This window comes from Daucus carota, chromosome 2 (assembly GCF_001625215.2).
Source record: "Daucus carota subsp. sativus chromosome 2, DH1 v3.0, whole genome shotgun sequence".
Taxonomy (NCBI): domain Eukaryota; kingdom Viridiplantae; phylum Streptophyta; class Magnoliopsida; order Apiales; family Apiaceae; genus Daucus; species Daucus carota.
The window spans coordinates 53952991-53966109 of record NC_030382.2 but is presented as its reverse complement, the minus strand read 5'-3'; the positions used below and the strand labels follow the sequence as shown (position 1 = coordinate 53966109).

Below are 13119 nucleotides of genomic sequence, written 5' to 3'. Positions count from 1 at the left end.
TTGCTGGTCCTGAAAATGCACAAGAAGATTCTTAATAGCCAGGACAAAAGTAAGAAAGATCTCCCTTCATATACATTTTCACAGGTGTCTGAAATTAGTAAGCAAAATAAAATTTGGTTACTTCAAGTTGTCTTGATTGGTACTTTACAACTTTATTTAGGAGAAAAAAGACCAGAAGAAATGCAATTATTTTGTGCTTGTCACATCCTCACAATTCATGAAAATTTCTGGTTTCAAGTTGTGTTTTTGTTTGCCAATTCTTTATTCTGAAACTGCATAAATTTTATCTAGTATAGAATTTACCAAGCATTGTGGCCAGACCGCCAACACTGTCCACAAGTATTATAAACGTATAAATTTACTTCATAATTTGTGAATAAAAATGAACAAAATATGTTCACAGTTTACAAGAACTGACAAAAAAAAAATTTTACCATTTAAAATTAAATTTCATAACAGTTCCCAGTGATCCATGTTTTAGTCTATGACAATTCCTAATGCGCCTTGCGTTTTCAAAGTATTGGTCCATCCATGTAAATGTTGATTCATCAATCATACCTGGAGTTTATAACACTCTAGTTCTTTGAATGTTATCATCAGAATGGTGGAGCTCTGCCATAACTAAATTCTTAGCCAAACTGGTGTTATCTTCTTCCAGGACTTGAGTTTTATGATCAGCATTGTTGCTTGCTTACTTGGTGAGCTGATGGCAGCGGTTAGCAGCGAACAGAATATAAGAAAGGGTGGAAATGGCAGCGGAGAAGAAGTATAAACCCCAGAAACTTTTCCAGCTCAGGCTACCAGGATCTTCTAGGTCAGTTTGCGAAGCTTTGCACTTGGAGGAAGGAGTAAAATGTTTCTCATACAATTGTTTAAGTACTCCATTTTCAGATAAAATTAGTATCGCTTTTGATACTTCAAATGTTAATGGAGATCCTTTGGTAAAAACCTGATACACATAATTAAAAGTTCATCAAGAAGTACCTCAAGGCATGCACCAGATACAGCGATACACATATCTAAGATATAAGGTTTTTGGTTCTTAAGTATAGAGATTAGAGGCGTATTAGCATATTAGAATAAATCATCATATATGAGGCATAAGAAATAAAAATCATGATAGTAAAGATTAGTTCTAAAATACTCACAAAGCCTAACCCTCCAAATCTGTCTCCTTTATATTTCATGTCTTTAGGCACAGTATAATCTTTGCAGTGACTATTGAGGAAAACTTTCTCGTAAGGGAGTTCAATGAATGCTGCTGAAATGTTGCCACTTGCAAATTCACCTGGATATTTATATTCACTGCTCACGTTGATGATGTTTTCAGCTTTAAAATCAAGAACATCCTGCAAATATCTGCATACAAATGAATCAGGAGCGCATCCAACTTTCGCGTTAGTGGTCCTTAGCCAATCTATATCTGTTATATTCGGTCTGAGCCTTGTGACAGTTAACTGTGAAGATAGACTGGCTGTATAAATTGTTGTTAGGGCCAATACGACGAAAAACCATGAAAATGCCACCACGCGGGTGTAGTTGCTACGCCCCTCTTCCCCTGTATATCAGTTCAACAGTTCATTTAGGTAAGGCGCAAGTCTTACCTCTACTGTCCTACGCGAAATGCAGTTGGCACTGTTTCTATAATGAATATACTACTTTGTAATTTATAAAACTTACTCTGAGCAAAGAATATGATGGAGAAGGTAAACCAAACTGCAAGACTTAGCTGATCATGCCAAGGTCCTTGAAACTCTGGATTTGTTTGTCTTTCTAATAGCCAAACTACAAGCACCGTGTAGATCAAGAGAGCAAAAGACAATGCCCACATTTCTGTAGTGAACGGTCTCAAGAATATCCATGACTTGTCATCATTAACGGTAACTATCACCGCCAAGCCTGAGACATCATATGGTTGTGTGAAATCCACGAGGTCTGATCGTTTTGCTAGAATGGTGAAGTCCCCAACAAGCGAATCATAAGTCTTCAATTGAAATTGGTAAATATAGTAGTTAGCAAGATAAACATGTCTTTTAATATCAAAACAAACAATTGAGATGATTGTCATACCCCGTTAGCCACGTATTCAACCAGTTCATCGTAAGTACAGTTCTGTGGCTTAAATTCAAAGATCAATGGACAAGAACAACTTTCCTCCAAAATTTTTCTCACCTTAGAGAAAATATCAATGCAATAACCATGTATATGATGCTGCCCCAGGATAGAACTTTTATTCCAGTCTACTTTTACAAATTGGTCAAAATAAGCTCTACCAGGAACTCCAATTAGTAATTTCTTCCCACAGACAGACATACACCATTCTTTTGGAACTCTGTTTATGCCTCCAGGATATCCAATTGCATCAGTTAGCACATCCATACTGCTGCTTCCAGTTATACTTTCGCTACGACTGGAATCAACAAGATCCTTAAAGAATCCAAACTCTGGTGACCAGAATCCAATACTTTTGTGGCTGTTTCTTTCAACATTAACAAGCCTGTACAAAGAGAATTCTGATAGCTCTTTGTCATGTAAACGAATTTGACTAGTACTTAGACCAGTGACATGGTCAGCTAAGTATGTCTTTAGCAGATTATATATAGTGTCACTAATATTACTACTTCTACATTGCACCAGGGCCCTTGCAATTGCAGTAATACTGTCGTGTGCTCGCAGAGCATTAATGCCAATATTTAAGTTGTCTACTTCAGGATATTCTAATTGGAAATCTTCATTGAATTGGGATTTGAAGTGTAAAAAATCAGGGCTTTTCTCAGAGAAATATGGTTTGATTCCCAAAACACCTTCCATATAGGAGATAACAGATGTGTTTGAATACTGAATGAGGTTTGAAATGTCGTCCAATACAATCCATGTTGAATCAATCCCCATAAGTCCACTTCTCTGTGCTTCTCTAAATAAATGAGTGGCCATTGACATGGATGACTTAAGTATTACGAACACTCTTGAATTTTTCCTTGCCAACTCCTTTACCTCGTTCTGAATAAAGCTCTGTGGATCAGCCATAATAGAAGCAAATGGTGGAAGAACTAAACGGTGCTCAATTTTAACACCAGAACCGAAAAGTGCTTCAGATAAAACTGCAAAAGTTCCAGAATCCGCACCATTACTGTCTAGCTCGTTTATGGTAATAATTTTTTGCCAGTAGAAGGAGCGGATTATAGCCACAACACACTGAATTTGTTCTGTGACATTGCTGGACATCTGAACCAAATAAGGCCACTGAAGTGACTTAAATCGTTGCGGAATGGCATCTGATGCAAATGAAATGACTGGCACTTGAGCAAGGTTTCCAAATTCAGCTACCTGACGAATACCATCCTCTTCTGAACCCATGTAAACAAGGGCTTGCGCCTCATTTTCTCTTAAAATTCCTCCAACTGCATTTAAAAAATATCTTCACGCTTCAATAGTATTGTGGTAATTTTAACTTATAGCATATAAATGAAAAAAAAAAAAGAAGAGAAGAGAAACTAGTATTATAAATTAATCAAGCAAAAATAATAAAATATTTCTATAACAAATCAACATGATCCGAATAAAGCTCCTGAAATTGTAACTTCACTTGCAGTTGTAGCGAGCAATAAACATTGCATACATCAGAGTATAATGCACCTTGAAAATGTATAAACTAAGAGAGATAGGCGAGTAAAATGGTGATGAACCTGCTGCTTGGAGAGGAATTTCTCGGATATCGTGGAACTGGAGAAAGATCTTCTGGTGCACAGACGTAGTGTTGAAGTTTCTTGCAGCTATTTCCATAGCTACTTTAGCTTCTTTTCCAACACGGGTACTGCTGTCTATGATTGCAGAAATTCTTATGGCTTCATACCTTGTTTTTGCAGCACTTCTGTGGAAGGTTACTATGATCATTAGGAGGAGTACAGTGAGACTTGTTAGAGTAATATATTTCAGCTTAGAGGCCATTCTACAAGTCGATAGTAAAAATTCAACCCAGCTCATCTTCTATTATATAGAAAAAGAGTACCGCACGAAATTGGGTAAAGAAATTATAAATTAATTAGATATTTTAATAGGTGTCATGTGAATACAATTCATCCTAATCAAAATTCAACACTGAACACGCGTACCTAAAATATTTTTTTATAAAAATGACTTTTATTTTAGTAAATAAACTAAATATAAACTCTATAATTTGGTACACACTGAATGCAAAATTAGTATTTTGGTCCTGGTACACAAAACATAAAAGTTATACGGGATAAATTGATTAATCAGTATCCATACTTATTTATGGGACTAATTGACATTTTATCTCTTTAATTTTAACATGTTTTATTATATTTTTTTAAATTATAATTTAAATATATTTGAATTTTTTTATTAAAACATACATATCGAGTCTATTTATTTATAAATTTTTTGACGGGCTTAATTATTAAAATCTCATTTAACATTTTTAATAGAAATACTTACTTAATATAATAAATAAATATATCAACTAATTTACTTAAAAGTTTATTTTAATTATAAAAGATGTTTTATTCTGCCATGCAGGTATCTTGTAAAACATAACTAAATAAAAATATATATAATATTATGATTACAAAGAAAAGTTTTTTTGAACGTGGAGACAGTTGTAAATTTTATTTACTTATCCGAAGAGGGATTTGTACTTCCTATGTATCCCAGTCGAGAGAGTTGTACAATGATTGACGATAACAAAGCACAAATAATTTATTTACTAAAATATGAAAAAATGTTGAGATATGTTTGTAGGCGAGCAAGAGTTTAAACAAATGATGGTCCTTTTGCTACTAAATCCAATCCTCTTCAGATTTTTGTTGTTGTATATTCCATGCGAACTGATTCTCCTTCCGGTTTCACGAACACGAAGTCCACACATTGTGGAACGATGTATCAGTGCTGAAGAAACTCACAAAGTACATAGATGAAGGTGCACTATAAAAAAATTAAATTAATTCGAGATTAAATTTTTTCATTTGACGGTCACAAGGCACGTGCGTTGGTTCTTTCTCTGGCAAAACAGTTTATAATTCTTGTCATTTTGATTGCCGTCATGCCTGTAGTGCTGCGCATTCTCAGTGAACCAGCAAGTTGTTTATGTTATTTTCTGACATATATTTTGAAAATCTTATAAAATATAATTTTATAATATTTTTTAAATTTTTTTTCTGAATAAAAATTTGATGTTTAACCTTTTATTCAAAAAAAGATAATTTAAAAAAATGTTATGAAACTATACTTTTTAAGAGTCTCAAAATACGTGAAAACAATGTAATGCGTGAAAACAATGTAGATAGACTAGTGGGTGGGACGGAGGGAGTACTCTCATTTATTTATAGTTTTTTTAACCGCTCGACACGCATTTTAACGAGCATATAAAAACAAATTTTATAACTTATTTTTGAATTTTTTCTTTTTTGTATAAATATATAAACATTCAATATTTATTCAGAAAAAAAATTAAAATAATTTATCAAACTACATTTTATGAGAGTATTAGAATGCGTGACGAGCTCATCCCCGATTGTAAACAAAATAAGGGGGACGAATGGAGTACATAATTAGTTACATGATCAATGTACATAGCCTGTGTTACGTACAGGAAACATCAATACAAGGAAGATAGTTTTTCAGAATATTGACGGTCTTATATCGACATTTCGAGAAGAGTAATTGAGTAATAACAAAATCAGTCAAAAATTTCAATATTTTTGTAATAAGTTGATATATTTCAGATTATTATTTTTTTTAAAAAAAGATGTTTATATTTTTTAAATTTTAGTTTAATATTTTTATGAAAAATTAAAATACTAATAATCATTTGCGGAGCTATTAAAGTATCATTAATTGTGATGGGTCCAAGATTTGCTTAAATTCTAATAAATATCAACAATATAATTGGACCAAACTTTTATCCATGTTATAATCAAATCGTGCCGGTTATATATATTGAATCTTGTAAAATTTATTTATGTCATTTATCATCATATTAAAATTATGTACTTTATTATAATAATTTAAAATAATAATAATAATTTATAATTAGTATTTTTGAGAAATAGCTTTTATTTAGCATAACTATGGCCTATGGGTCTGGTGGGCTGGAATTTAAGAAAAAAATATCAGGTTTTCGAGAATCAGGAGTCCAGGCACCAAGCAGCTTCTCGCCGATGCCCCCCTTTGTAAATTATTTCAAGGGCCGATCGCTTTCATTATTTGCTGGTTGATATTCAGGGGTGGCGGCGGTATTATGAATTAGCTAATAGCTATGAACTCAAGTTTCGCGTTTGGTTGGAGTTATGAACATGAGATGGTGGTATGAATATCATTATTAATGTAGTTTTTTTTGTTTCTCGAAAAAATATTAACAAAAAGAAAATTATATGTACAAACAAATATTATTAATAAAAAAATATTTATAATCTTCATCTAATAAAACAAAATAATTTAATCAATAACATAATAATATTTAAAATTAAACAGAATCATCCAACACTTAACCAAACATATGATATGAGACTTGATACCTTAACTCATGTCACACTTTCTGATCCAAATCAAAACCGCTCCTCGAATCAAACGAACCCCGGAACTGGCGATGAGCTCTATAATTTTAGTGATACACGTAAACTAACGCTAAATATTTGGAAGCCCTCGATTGCGGGAGTATTTTACAGAGACGAGAATTTTTATTAATAAATTTTGGTTTTGGAATAACTCATGAAGTAAAGAATCATAATATATATGTTTGATTTAGGTTTCATATTGATAGACATGAAAAATCAATATTAGAGCAAGTCCAACGGTGGTGTTAAAGTAGGTGTTATTGCTATAATATAGCACCCAAGCAAAAAACTCAACTCCAATGAGATGCTAAACTTGAATGTAAAATAGCAAAATGCTATACTTGGTGTTAAATATAGGTTCAAGTATAGATGGTGCTATAACTGCCACGTAAACATGCAAGTAACAAAATACATTAATAAAGTAATAGTGACAAATATAATTATGTATTTTAAGATTATGTAATTAGAATATAACTTTATTTGGATATGTTTGGTTCTATTTTGCATTTATCATTGGACTATAAGTTCTAATTTAGCACCAAAAACCATTTTTTGGTTTCAAATTATAACAATATCTATATCTATTTTAACATCATCATTGAACTTGCTTTTATATCGTTTAAAAGTTCTACACATTCGTTGTTTCTCAACGTATTTCTTTCCCACTTTTATCTCGGATGATAAATATTTATTAGAATATGGATGTTTGAATAGAAATTGAGATACTGATTAGTGATTCAACACACATCCACTGTAATGTCTCATAAATTTTGTTACTTTCTCTTGAACCATAATTTTTAAATCATTAAATCATTTTTCTCTTTTCTATCTCGAAATACCTTCAAAAAAAATTTCTTCACACATCCGTTTTTCACATCTGGTCGTCTTCTTCGGGACCCGTCCTTTTATCATAACTTCTCCTCATTGCATTGGTGTTTGGTCGAATAAAATAAGTTTTGAAACTTATTTATCAAAGCCCTAGGTTAAAAATGGAGCGGGGATTTCATTTTCCAGCCCCGTCCATATATATTTTTCTTGCCCCATCCCCGCTCTATTCTCCATGGGGATTTATTTTTAATCCCCATCTCCGCCCCGGGGATTTAATATAATTTCGCCCCACCCCCGCCCCGCTGCTATAATATTACATTTTAAATAATTACCTTAAAATTTAGCAATTTTTTTTCCAGAATTTAATAAAAATATACGAGACATGTATATTAAAAGCAAAAAACTAAATATAATAGAAATCAAAGAGACATGTTATACATTGTAAAATTATAATTTTGTGTATTATAAAATAATAATATTAAATATAATAATTATATTATATTAAATATAATTATTTATTTATATTAAATATATGCGGGGCGGTGCGGCGAACCCCGCGGGGATTCAACAAATACCATATTTGCCCCATATTTTGGCGGGACAGAAAATCATTCTCCATCACTACCCCATTCCCCATATTAGCGGGGCGAATCTGCCCCATACGGGCGGGTTGTGTGTGGATTCCCCACTTCCCTACCCCATTTTTAACCCTACAAAGCCCAAACATATATATTTTTGATATTCAAGAAATATGTGGGTATGAGACCGATATGAGAATGAACTTTGTCTCTAATATTAATTTTTCTTTAAATAATTAAATATAAATATTTAATATAAAATTAAATCAATAATAAAAAATATATTTATAATAATTATTTTATTTCATATTTTTAATTAATTCAAGTTAATAATTAAATTTTTAAATTAAATATATTCATTCTAACTCAACCAAAAACATGATAGGTCCCCTGACCAATTAATCACCGTTTAGTCTAACACAAAATTTCGCCAGTCCAACCTGTTAGGCTGTTACTACCAACCCTAATAATTTTCCTTTTTTTTTGTTTCATCTTGCAACAATAAATAATTATTATACCAATAACCAATCATGTAAAACTTCTACTCATATTGATGCCTGTAGTAATGATTAATTTTGAGGTTGTAGTCTTGTAGATACAACCATTCATGAAAGCGAGCCATCATAATCGTAAAATTTTCATTATCTGTTTGTTGTGGCCTACTATTTCGTGAATAAAAACAAAGTTTACTATGAGCTGTACGGTGGTTTGAGGCCTTTGATTACGCTTTTTATAGAGTTAAAAAGCGTGTTTCTGTATAATACTTTTTGTTTGGACTCTAAAGTGTGACCCCATCTAGACTACAAAATTGCAGGTGATTAGGTGAATATAGTGCATGGGCCATGGTGAATATCAATATTGTATTCCCACCTTTTGTTCCTGTTCAGCTTCTTCTACTATAACTTGTCTTCCACTTCTAACTCTACTAGTACCACAAATTCAACATTTCATTTGTTGTGTTTCTTCTCTTTTTCATGATTTTAAGTGGATTTATCTATTATATTGAAAAGGCCAAGATAATTGCTGAGAAGTGTTTTTCCCTGGTATGCCACCGTCTTTATTTTTTGCTTTTTTTTAATCCTTCATAATGTGTGTATTGTTTCATTGTTGTATTTATTTTGTTGTTTTTGTATTAAAAATGACCATGCTAAAGGCCATAACTCAGGCATCAACAGATTTTAATGTTCCAGGAAGGGTTCTGATATATGCAGGGCCTACAGATTCGGGTGCGCTAGACGAATTTTGAAAATGGTGCCTCTATTTTTCGTGATCATAATGGAAAAATTTACATAAATTCAAATTATACATTGGCATGATCAAAAACAATGTTTTAAGATTAATAACACAGTCAATTCAAATGCATATAAATGTATGAATTTATCGTTATATACTACATATGCATAGATTTTTTGGTGCCCCTGTGTAGTAGTGCCCTAGACGGTCGCCTGGTCGGCCCTGGATATATGCAGTCTTACATCATACAAATTAATGTGCAGGAAAGTTATAGAGATTAATTTATTGCCAATGGGTGCTGGAGGTTGGCTCACGAAGATAATCAGCTCCAAGAAAGAAAAGAATAGCAAGGAAAAATTCATAAAGGTAGCTCTGCATATCCACTTTTGTGCTTCTGTTCCCAGCCGATTCTTCTATCATAAGATATTTGATTCGTTTTTATATTTTGTTTATTTTTCATTTTGCTCTAATGCAGGTACATTCGGCTCCTAAAAGTATAGATGGAATGAATGAGGATATCTCTTCCCAGGAAGAGATCACTTATAATGATAAGAATCTTGTTCCCCTTGCTATAACAGTTGAGGATATAGCAGCAATCAGAATCCAAAATGCATTTCGAGCATACAAGGTGATATTAGCGCTAGTAGTACCATCTTGCTGTTATGGTTTTGGTTTTGCTTTTGTATCTCTATGTATTTCAGCTTGCTTTTTAAAAGATTGATCACTATGTCCAAATAAATATCACTGCTTCTGTGGGATTTTGGTCTTGAATTTCGTAGTTGAGTAGTTCCTAATACAACAGAAACTTCATTATCTTATGGCAGGCAAGAAAAGTACTTCGGCATTTGAAAGGGACTGCAAGGTTGCGTACCTTGACTCTAGGAAGTTCTGCAAGTAAGCAAGCTTCAATTACACTGGGACACCTTCACACATGGAGTAGGATACAATCTGAAATTAGAGCACGTAGAGTAAGTATGGCAACTGAAGCTCGAATCAGGCAGAAGAAAATGGAAAGTCAACTAAAGCTCGACTCAAAGCTTCATGGCCTAGAGGTAAGTCCAACTCTGTACCTGTGTAGCCAGTTTTGCTCATCTTACCTGGAAAACTTCTAGATCACACCTCATATGTGTAAATGCTGATTCTACCAGCCAACTTGTTTTGACATCCAAGTATGTTCGTGTGGCTATACACTGTTAGCGATCATCTACCATGCTCTCATGTGAAACTAGATTATATATCCAATTCAATGTATCTGACATAACAGAACTCGATGCCCTTGTAGTTTGTGTATTCTTATGGATGTATCCCGCTTAGTACCATTCTCAGTAGATATGCATGAATTGATTCATGCAGGTGGAATGGAGTGGGGGGACTGAAACAATGGAGGAATCACTTGGAAAGATTCATTTAAGGGAAGCAGCATCAGTCAAGCGTGAGCGAACAATGGCTTATGCTTTCTCTCATCAGGTAAGCCGTCATAATCAATCAGTTTCATCATTTTTTAAATCACCGGTAGTGGAAGGACTAAGTATATAGACGCCATATGGTTGCAGTGGAGGGCCACTTCAAATTCTGATTCAAATAATTCTGAAATTGGCAAAGCTATATGGGGTTGGAGCTTGACAGAACGCTGGATTGCAGCTCGACCATGGGAAAGCAGAGCCCTTGTTCAACCAAGTCCTAAAAAAGCACTGAACAGGCAATCAAGCAAGAATGGTAAAATTCAGAAATCGCCAACGATGAAACTAATGCCTTCAGTTAAGTCCATTTCACCTAATGGCAAGGGAACTATAAAAGGCAGGAAGTTGTCTTATGGAGCAACTGACCAAGAGGCGACCTCTAATAAAGAACAGACAGCATCATAACTGCATGCCTGTGGTATCAACAGGAGAACAAGAAAGATAGAGTAACTGTTTGAGATTTCTGGTTTGATTGCTTTCTTATAGAGTAACCTTATTGAGATTTGATTGCTTTCGTTTGTGTGCATAAAATTTGTTTGGAAACTGCATTTCAGAACAATAGCTCCATTTTTCACAAAAAAATTAAAAAATTCTGGGACAAAGTTATTGTATACATTTATCCCGGGCATGCCATGCTCTTGCATATTTCGTACTATGTCAAATTTCCTGGATGTATGCATGTTTTATTCGATTGCTTTTATTTTTTCTCCTATGCTGTATATTGTAAATTTTATGAAAGTATTTAAATTCTGCAGACGCACATTTCAGAAAATTGACCGTGGTTCATCTTTCACCCTTCACGTATTCGAACATTGGGAAAACACCTAATGATCATAAACCAGAGAAGTCTACAGTGAAAGATCATTCTTCCGTTACATGACTTATAAAAATTATTTATTAGTCGATGGAGAAGCTAGGTGATTTTATTAAATAATTATTAATTTATATGCATAGACAATTTTTTTAATATTTAATATTTATTATTTGTAAATATTATTAATTTAATAATAAAATATTAGAATTATATTCTAAAATGATTCGATTCGTAATGTCATATTTCAAAATTGAGAACAATCAATTTATTGGATATATTAAAGAAGTTAACTATTAATTCTTTTATACAAACGGCCCAGCCAAAAACAATGAACAAATTAAATGGGTATTATAAATATCACTTACAACTTTTTTATACGAGTAAAAAACATAATTTTTATGATTTTATAAAGGTTTTTTTTTTTTTGGATCGATTATAAAGGGGTTAATCAAAAGATTAGGGGTCATTTGTTAAATCTGAACGGTAAATTTTGAACAGTTAATTTTCTGGATGATTGATAATTTGGATCCTGGTATCATTTGATAACTAAATTTTTTAGTTTCTGAATGAAATGCTTGTTTATTTTACATTTATATTATAATGATACACTATTCATGAATTCATTTAAAATGAATATATATAATAATATCTTGTATGTTTATTCCTATATTCTAATATAATAATTGTTTTTAATTTTTAAACCTAATTTTAGGTAATAAATAATGGTATGGAAAAAAAAGATACATATGAATATTATTTTTTTTCACACAACAAAATATATTTCGAAATATATCTTTGATTAATTCTTAAAAAATATTTGACCAAATCGATTTTTAAAATTTGATTAGCGGTATGATTTTTTTAATAGTATATTACACTGTAAATACGACTAACATATTAAAATTTATTAGAATGTTAATAAACTTTTACTTTTTCATTTAATTAAACATTTTAACTAGTCTCCTTGTTTTTAAATTAATTTGTTATACGTACCTCTTAATTTTTATTTTTAATTAATAAAAAATAAGAGTGGGTAGTTGATAGTTTTTAATATAGAACTCTCGAAGGAGTAGTAAAAAGCATCAGTATTCTACTAAAAAAAACATCAGTATACTGCATAATCATCCCTTGGACCATCCAACTGACGACAAATTTTTTCTGTGGTCCAGAATTTTTTTGTGTCGTCCAGTTGTGTTAATTTAACAAACGGTGTGAACAAGAGGTATGGTTCAGATTGGTGTCATTCAGATGTTAACAAATGAGGCCTTAAACTCCTTTTGATAATTAATCAGTCACGCGTCTTGATTTTAATAAAACTAGCTTCTTAACCCGTGCAAAGCACGGGTTGCTTTAAATCACTTTCTTCAATATATGTTATATCTCGTTATTTATCTTTTTTTATATTTATTTGTATTTTAAATCATAGTATGTTGATGTCTGTATATACACATGTCCTCACTTTTATGATATTTATTAAAAATATAAATACAAAAAATATATTAAAATTCGGTTAAATCGATGACTAATTGATCAAAAATTGGATTAATAGGGTCGAAAATCAGGTAGAATATTAAAAATTTACAAAAATTTTGGGGAAAATTTAAAATTTTAAAAATGATTATATATATACT

The 13119-nt window shown here is 32.1% G+C and overlaps 2 protein-coding genes across 2 annotated transcripts; one reads left to right on the top strand and one right to left on the bottom strand.

Moving 5' to 3' along the window:
* Positions 1-321: 321 nt before the first annotated feature.
* LOC108207782 (glutamate receptor 3.2-like) lies at positions 322-3944 on the bottom strand. Its single transcript, XM_017378211.2, has 5 exons — positions 3687-3944; positions 2071-3401; positions 1681-1984; positions 1149-1558; positions 322-949 (listed from the first exon to the last, which is right to left on the bottom strand). The coding sequence occupies exons 1-5, from the start codon at positions 3892-3894 to the stop codon at positions 692-694; spliced, it is 2511 nt and encodes an 836-aa protein (XP_017233700.2). The 5' UTR covers positions 3895-3944; the 3' UTR covers positions 322-691.
* A 4871-nt stretch (positions 3945-8815) lies between these two features.
* LOC108206825 (protein IQ-DOMAIN 9) lies at positions 8816-11430 on the top strand. The gene is made up of 6 exons (XM_017377240.2): positions 8816-9024; positions 9478-9580; positions 9690-9842; positions 10039-10266; positions 10568-10681; positions 10768-11430. The coding sequence occupies exons 2-6, from the start codon at positions 9506-9508 to the stop codon at positions 11077-11079; spliced, it is 882 nt and encodes a 293-aa protein (XP_017232729.1). The 5' UTR covers positions 8816-9024; positions 9478-9505; the 3' UTR covers positions 11080-11430.
* The last annotated feature ends 1689 nt before the right edge of the window (positions 11431-13119 follow it).